Genomic DNA, 8,583 nt, shown 5'->3' with positions numbered 1-8,583 from the left:
CCATAGACTATATTAATCAATGGATGTGGATTAACTCATTCAGTACCTTTCTCAATAATTTCCAAGCCTAACTGTTTACCAGAATTTCCTGAACAATTTTAAACTCTAAAAGTTACCCAGTTCCTCTTCAGCTCGACATGAGTCAGAAACCCCAGGTATAAAGCCTGTGTGTGTATTTGTAGATTTAAAGATCTTCCCGTGGGATTCTGAGTTACTGTGGTTGTTAAGTGCTGTTGTGTGAGTTTTTCCCCAAGGAACTGTTGGTGGATTCAAAGTTCTGGCCTTGCAGTTCAAACTGATCTTGCAGTCCAGTGCTTATCTTACAGTGCCACACTAGGAGATTTTGAGGTAAACCAGAAACAAGATTTGCTTCTCCATTCCTTTTTGTTCTTCCAGGAGCAGTAAGATGAAGAGAAGGTAGTTGGAACCAAGTCAGTTCCAACTCTTAGTGCCCCTGTATTTCCAAGGCTGTAAATCTTTCCAAGGCTGTAAAGCCTCATCTTTCTCCCTAAGAGCATCTGGTATATTTGAACTACTGGCCTTGTGGTTACCAGCCCAGCTCATAATCCACTATGGTACCAGGTCTCCTTGGAGACAAGGTAGGAGAAGAAAAGACGAGGTATTTCTTACTTCACACTGTCTAACTGTCATGCTGACTTCTTTACATGAATCTTTTCCTCAGATAAATGGAAAGAGCCTTCACCTTTGGTTAGAGAGCTAGTTGGTGGCCTTCAATAGACTTCCATTTCTATCATTTTCGTTCAGATTGTAAGCACTCTGTGACCATCGGATCTTTTGAGGCACTGATCCTGTTTTTCCTTTCAGGCTCCTAACGGTCCTACTGCAGCAATCAAACCTCAGCGAGATTAACCACCAGGACAATGAGGTGAGCCTACCCTCCCAGACATCCGTGGGGGAATGGAAGGACCTTCTGTTTATCTGTGCTTCCTGGATAGTCATCTCATAAAGGTGCACAGAGAGCAAGGAGCACAGTTTTGTGTTCTTACCCTGTGTCTCCACATTCATTCTCGGGTAGAAATGTATCCCCGGCTGGGGCGGGGGTAGTTTCTAATAGGGAAAGACTTATTGTATTAAGCATTTAAGCATTTATCACACCACTGACATTTTGTAATTTTACTCTGGTTATTGAGAAATAAATATTGTTCTCTCCTCCCTTCCTGCGTCCCAGAAATTTAAATGGCAAGCTATGACCCCAGATATTCTATCTCTGAGAGACAAATGACAAACCGTAATTCCAGTCTATTTGTTCCAGATGTCACATTATGAGTTGCAGTTGCTGCTTCCTTCATGTTGCAAAGGCAATATTGGGGGGAAATTCCAAAATAACAATTAAGCACTCTTGAATAAAAATCTTAAGGAAGGATGGGCCAGACCGTAAACAGAACTACCCAAGAGTCACTTATTGTTGTTGCTAAGTGCTGTTGAGTTGGTTACAACCCATAGCAAAGCTATGTAGTGTTTCTGAGGAGCAGCTTGTGAGCTTGAACTGATGACCATGTGGTTCAAACTTTGCAGTCCAACACATTAACACAAGCACCACACCAGAACTGTTAGGGCATTGCTATATCTACTTAACATTTTTTAACAACATTATAACCACCGGTGTGGCACTGCGGGTTAATGGGCTGGACTGAAAAATCAGTTTGAACCACAAGGTTGGCAGTTTAAGATCACCAGCTGCTCCTTGAAAACTTTATACAGGGTTGCTATGGGTTGGAACCAACTTGACGGTACTTAACAACAATAACTTATCAACATGGTTAAATTCCAAAAACCAGGTTATTATGTAAAAATTGGTGTGATTTAATCACAAAATGGAGGCTGATTATACCATACATAACCACCAAAGCACTGAGAATCACAGCATGGCCGGTGTTACCCTCACACCACAGTGTTTGTTGCTCCAGACATAACATCGTGAATGCACAAAATAGTTGGATAGTAGATTTTTAACTTATCCAAATGCAAAATGACAGATACCAAGGTAGTGTTAAAGTAAAGAGTTATTGTTGTTAAGTGCTGTCAAGTTGGTTTCAACTCATAGCGACCCTGTATAGGGTTTCTAAGGGGAAGTTGGTTAATTTGAACCGCCAACTTTTCAGTTCAAACTGACCCTGCAGCCCATTGGATTATCCCACAGTTCCACACCAGGGCTCTTAAGTAAGGAGTTGATGTTGTTGTTGTTGTTGTGAAGTGCCATTGAGTAGGTGTACTAATTTCATTATCCAGCTTAATTTATTTAACAATGCTTCTTAAAACTGTTGTAAATATCTGATTTTTAATAGAACTTTTTGTTAAAATTCTATTAAATAACTATGTGGTTGATTTGGCTGTATTTCACTATGAATGTCTGATAACATTAAGAAAGCCCGATAACATTAAAAATGTATATATCCTAACATGATCCACAAAGATAAGACTGTGTATCCTACTTTGGTGTGTAGCAACTGGAATTAAGAGCTCATGAACAGTTATCCAAAGTACACTATTGGTCTCACCATTAGCAAAAGAAAGAGTGATGAAAACTGAAGGTGCTTGGAATCAATTAGTCTAATGGACTAATGGAATACATGAACATCAGCCTCCACAACCCTGAGACCAGAACTAGATGGTACCTGGCTACCAACTGCTCTGAAAGTGATCATAAAGTTCCCAATAGCATGGAAGACAATCTGGAACACAATTCAAAATTATTTTTTAAAAAAGACTGTGCTTATTGGTGAGACTGGAGGAACCTGAAAATATGGTCTTTGGCCACCTTTCAGACCTGGAATGGAACTCACCCCCACATCCAAGCAGTAGATAGATCTATGTTGTTGTTGTTGTGAAGTGCCGTCGATCGGTTCCAACCCATAGAGACCCTGTATAGGGTTTCTGAGGAACAGCTGGTGAGCTTGAACTGCTGACCCTGCAGTTCAAACCAACTTTGCAATCCAGAGCGTTTACCCTCAGCACCACACCAGGAAGACAATAGCACCAGTAAGTGTTGAGATGAACTAGCAGCCACTGAGATGAAACAAAGTACACGATGTGTTTAATATAAAAGTGATGGTTTTCTCTGTAAACCTTCATTTAGTTCACACTAAAAAGTTTCGAAAAACAGTATATGCCCAAGTGTGCAAAATTATCCCATTTTCAAGGAAGCCAGCTGGTCATAGACAACAAGGTAGACTACACTTCCTGACAGGTTTCTTTCTCCAGGATGGGTTTTTTCATCTTTCTTGATCCTTATGAGGAAAGGCCACCCTCCACCTTCTGCTGGGTTAGCATTAAGAACCACACCAGAAAGCCCCTGGGTCTGAGGTTGGACTGACTTGGCGATCACACATTACTTTCACTCCCCATATCCTCAGTTGTTTAAAGCAAAACTCCAGAAGAAAGAAGATTACCCTTTTTTAAACTTCTGCTTTAAAAATGAGAACCAGAGATGAGAAAACAGTCTGGTCACTTTTTGTCCATGGAAGAAATTCAAGTAGTTGCAATTTATATCAGCATAGTTGAATGTCTAGACTTTTAGCAAGTTGCCAACTATTTCCTCCCCCTTCAATCCTGTCCTCATCAAACTCACCTTAAGCCAGGTGTTATTAAAAGGTGGAAAATTCCATCACTAACTCAAGGCTGAATTCTGTTTCTAGATATCCAAATCCATTTACCCCTCAGCTAAACTAGTATCTTTCAGCAAAGAGATTTGTTATTGTTGTTGAGTGCTGTTGAGTCTTTTCTGACTCATAGCAACCTTGTACAGGGTTTTCAAGGAGTAAAGGTGCATTTGAACCACTGACCTTGTGGTCTGATGTTCAGTGCTTATCCTACGGCTCCACAACAAGCAATGCTGTTGTTGTTAAGAGCCGTTGATTCGATTCCGACCCATAGTGATCCTGTACAGGATTTCCAAGGAACAGCTGGTGAGCTTGAACCACCAACCTTGCATTTCAAACGACTTTGCAGTCTGATGCATTAACCCACAGAGCCACACCAGGACTCCACAACAAGCAATAGTTCCCTACTTTTTCCTACCCAGGAAAGCCCCTGGTTGGTGGAGACAGATCTTTCAAATAGTGATGGTTCTAACATTTTTCAGATAATGAAATAAATCTTAGAGATGCCATTGGTTCCTTCTCATGTCAAACTGATCTCTTCAAGAATATTCCTCTTACTGTGATACCAACATTCTGACCACTTGGGTTTTAAGCTCAAATATCAATAAAGCCTAGAAGAACAGGAGTTTTCAAAAACTAGACTTTCTACCCAATGTTGCTACTTCCTCTTTGGTTCATGTCACAGAACGTCTGATACCCATTCAGAGCCAAATGCTATTCCTTGCCTACATTTTCCACCAATGTATATTTTTTTCATTGCTATTATTAACCAGTTAAGGAGCTCTGGTAGCGTAGTAGGCTGCTAACCTCAGGGTCAGCAGTTCAAAACTACCAGCTGTTCCGCAGAGAAAGATGAGGCTTTCTGCTCCCATAAAGATTTACAGCCTCAGAAACCCTGTACAGGGTCGCTATGAGTCGGAACCAACTCCACAGCACATAACAACAACAGCAACATAGGTCTAGAGGAGTCCTGGTGTGGCATTGTCAGTTAATGTGTTGAACTGGGAAGTCAGTTTGAACCACAAGGATGGTAGTTCAAGAGCACCAGCCACTCCTCAGAAACCCTCTACAGAGTCACTATGAGTCAGAACCGACTCGATGACACTTAACAGCAACAGTCTAGGTCTAGAAGTGAAAGGGACATATGGTGCTGGGTACTAAGGAGAATTACCATTGTCTTGCAAGACAAGTACCTCAAGGGAGGCCATTACAAATTCCTCATGAAAAGCAGGGTTAAGCATCTCAGATAGGAGTGACAAGCCTGCTTCTGAAAGCATAAAGATTCAACAAAATTCATAGGTTCCATGTCTTTAGCTTCATCAGGACCCGCCCATGTGTTCCCACTCCAAATTTCAGGATCCCGTTCTTGTCATTCAATGCCCTCATGTTTACACTAGATACTTGTGAGGTTGTGAATGCAAGTTGCATTGTAATTCAGCCACTTACAGGCTGAAACTCTGGATTTGGTTTTCAGCAATCTTAGTTCTGTGACTACAGAGCATAAAGTTTTCTTTGGGGACATATGAAGAAATATTCAAGTTATTGATGTGACACCTTAGCTGGGAATATGAAGCACTGAGTTCAACCTTTTCTTTGCCACTTTGACCAGCAAAAGCAGGAGCAATCAGTCAACCTCATAATACTGGTCAATTTGACAAAAATGACATGACCACCCAGAATCTTGTCTAGTATAAGTTTTTTTATTAATAGTACCTAATGGTGATAATTTGCATATCTATATACGGGAAAAGAGAGGTTTGGAGGTCTTGTAAATATAAAATGCATAGGCCAGCAGGCTGGAAATTCTGACAGAATGTCTATTTACAGTTCCCAGGTATAATCTTTCTCCCTAAGGTGCCTCAGATTTTTGTTGTTAAGGATTTCAGTTGAAGAGTTGAGGCCTACCTACATTATAGAGAGTGATCTGCTTTATGTAAGGTCAATTGGTTGAATTGCTAATCACGTGTGTGTGTATACCTTCATAGCAAAATCTAAACTAGTGTTTAACCAAACAATCAACACCATAGCATATTATGCTATGTTTTCTTTTAGTTTGCTACAGGATTTTTTGAGAGGAGTCCATGTCTTAACTTTCCATTCTGTTTTAACTATCATTTTTGGATGTCCTATCTCATTAACCATATTGCTTAATTATAACATAATTTTATTTAGACTGTTCACATTGGATTCCTGGTGTAGCTCTGTAGGATAAGCATTGGACTGCTAACCCAAGGTCAGTGGTTCAAACCCACCAACCATTTCTTGAAAATCCTGTGCGGAGTGACTACAAGTCCAAACTCCATAGCACTCACAACAATAATTCACTTTGCAGATTTTAACATTGTGGGAAGGGAAGGCAAGATGGGTTAGATTGCTCTTTGTGCTTTTGTTCTTTAAATCAGGACCTTAGTAGAATCAGTGACAAAGAAGACCTCTTTAAAGTGTTCAAGAGCAAAGATGTCAGTTTGAGAACTAAGATATGCCTGACACAAACTATGGTATTTTCAGTGGTTTCGTATGCATGTGAAAGTTGGATAACGCATAAGGTAGACCGTAGAATTGATGCATTTAAGTTATGATGTTGGAAGAGAATATCAGAAGTACCATGGACTACCAGAAGACCAAACCAATCTGTGTGGAAGAAGTACAGCCAGAATACTGTTTAGAAGCCAGGATGGCCAGACTTCATCGTTCATACTTCAGATATATCGGAAGGGACCAATTCATGGAGAAGGATGTCTTGTTTGATAAAGCAGAAGGTCAGCAAAAAAAAAAAAAAAACCGAAACAGCACACACTACTATACTGTCGTTCTGACTCACAGCTCTCCTATAGAACAGAGTAGGCCTGCCCCACAGTGTCTCCAAGGCCGTAAATCTTTACAGAAGCAAATTGCCACATCTTTCTCCTGCAGAGTGGCTGGATAATGTTGTTGTTGTTATTGTTGTTATGGGCCTTGGAGTCGGTTCCAACTCATAGAGACCCTGTACAGGGTTTCTGAGGCTGTAAATCTTTACCGGAGCAGAAAGCCTCATCTTTCTCCCGTGGAACAGCTGGTAGTTTCGAACTGCTGACTTTGAGATTAGAAGCCCGATTTGTAACCACTATGCTACCAGAGCTCCTTGGATAGAATTGTAACTACTGCTATTTTGGCTCACAGATGAGTACTGTAACCAGTGAACCACCAGAGTTACTCAATTATGTGCTTAGGAAATATTAAATAATTGTTGATTAAACTAAAGATCTTTAGAAAAACGATTTATTGCCAAGGTTATCAAATAACAGCTAAACCTTAGAAGACATCATTTTTGATAAGCAATAAGAAATCCAGGGCTCATATGGGGCCTGCAGATCCATTCAGGTTGGAGTGTGGGATTTATGTCTCTCGTTCTGCAGAAGTCAGTATGTCCCTAGGCTGATTTTTTTTTTTTTTGTTCCCCTGTGAATTACTAAAAAAAAAAAAAAAAAAAAAGGTGTTGTTTCTGTTTCTATAAAATTTTCCCTTAGTGGGAAGTTAAAAAATAGAACTGGTGAATCAAGAAAATTCATGTGCTACAATTTGCATATTATCCTTGATAAATCTTTGTGCTTTTCTCTCAGATTCTATACTGAATTGAGCAGATATTTTTCACATCTTTGTAGACTCCTGAGTTTTCTAAATTATAATTGAAACCTTCTTTCATTCCACTTGTGACAAATGCATAGTTGATGAAAATTTTCCCCAAAAAACAGTGTTTGAGATTTATTATAAGAGAGGGACAAAGGTAATAAAATATTAGAGTCATTAAATTTGTCTTTTTTTTTTTTTTATTGTTTTCTAATCATCTTTTTATGGACATTTTTGTCAAGTCAATTTCATATTTAAAACAGATGGAGCTGCATAATGACCTTAATAAAACTCTTGTTTTAGAAATTCATGGATGCAATTAAAAATTACCTCTTCTTGTAATAGGAACTGCCTTTATGTTTAATTGTATACTTTATGTAAACATTAGAAACAATTTTATAAACTTTTTAAAGGTGTCTTGACACATTTTGTTCTTGTGTATTGGAAAGATATTTAATTTGTATGTAAGATAGCATTTCTATAATGTCAAGGAAAGAAATCTTGTGCTGAACCTCAATGTATGGCCAGCTAAAGAGGATGACCAGTCCAGAAAAGGAAGTAGCTTTGAGCAGGACTGGGAACTGTGGTTTAGAGATTACACTAGGGTATTTTTTAGTGTTTGTTTTATTTTGTTCTGAGAAAAATAAGTTGATTTTTTTCATGAGTACCTACTAGTATCATTTAGTGTCACACATTAATTTATATTGAATTAAATAGGAATTGAATCATATGTTTTTTTATGTTACATTCATACCCAATAAACATGTCTTTATGCTTTAATACAAGCAATTTATAAAGCATAACGTTTAATTTCAATTTAGAACAATATGTGCACATAGGAGAAAATCAAGTAAGTAATAAACATTCGATTTCTAACTATAGCACTCAAATGAACTTTCTAGCACAATATCTTGAACATAAATCAGCACTCAGTACCTAAATCTTTCCTCAGTGCTGTGAATCATTTGAATATTTTCAGTGGAGTCATGGTGTAGTGCTGTAGTATAAGCACTGGACTGTTAACATCAAGATTGATAGTTCAAACCCTCTAACCACTCCTTAAAAACCCGAGACTATGAGTTGAAACCAACTCAGTAGTACTTAATGACAACAACAGTTTTCAGAAGATATACTTTCATTTTTATTGTTAACCGCTGTCTACTCAGTTCTGACTCACAGTGACACTGTGTGAGGCTGTTAATCTTTGCAGAAAAAAATTAACAGAAAACCTCAGCTTTCTTCTGTGGTACAGCTGATGGACTGGAAGCATGCAGTTCACAGTCCACTGATTAGCTTACAGAGGCTCAGCATTTCCCTTTCACTCTTGTTGTTGTTTGTTGTTGTTGTTGTTAAGTGC

General features: G+C 38.8%; 1 protein-coding gene across 1 annotated transcript in view; it reads left to right on the top strand.

The window, feature by feature from the left end:
• ANKRD55 (ankyrin repeat domain 55) overlaps positions 1–8,583 on the top strand; it is a 210,984-nt gene that overhangs the window by 109,663 nt on the left and 92,738 nt on the right. The window contains exon 6 of the mRNA XM_006874653.1: positions 826–886. Coding sequence (XP_006874715.1) covers positions 826–886 — 61 coding nt within the window. The remainder of the gene's footprint in view (positions 1–825; positions 887–8,583) is intronic.

This window comes from Chrysochloris asiatica, unplaced genomic scaffold (assembly GCF_000296735.1).
Source record: "Chrysochloris asiatica unplaced genomic scaffold, ChrAsi1.0 scaffold00291, whole genome shotgun sequence".
In the NCBI taxonomy this organism is placed as follows: domain Eukaryota; kingdom Metazoa; phylum Chordata; class Mammalia; order Afrosoricida; family Chrysochloridae; genus Chrysochloris; species Chrysochloris asiatica.
This window is presented reverse-complemented; position numbering and strand designations above follow the sequence as displayed.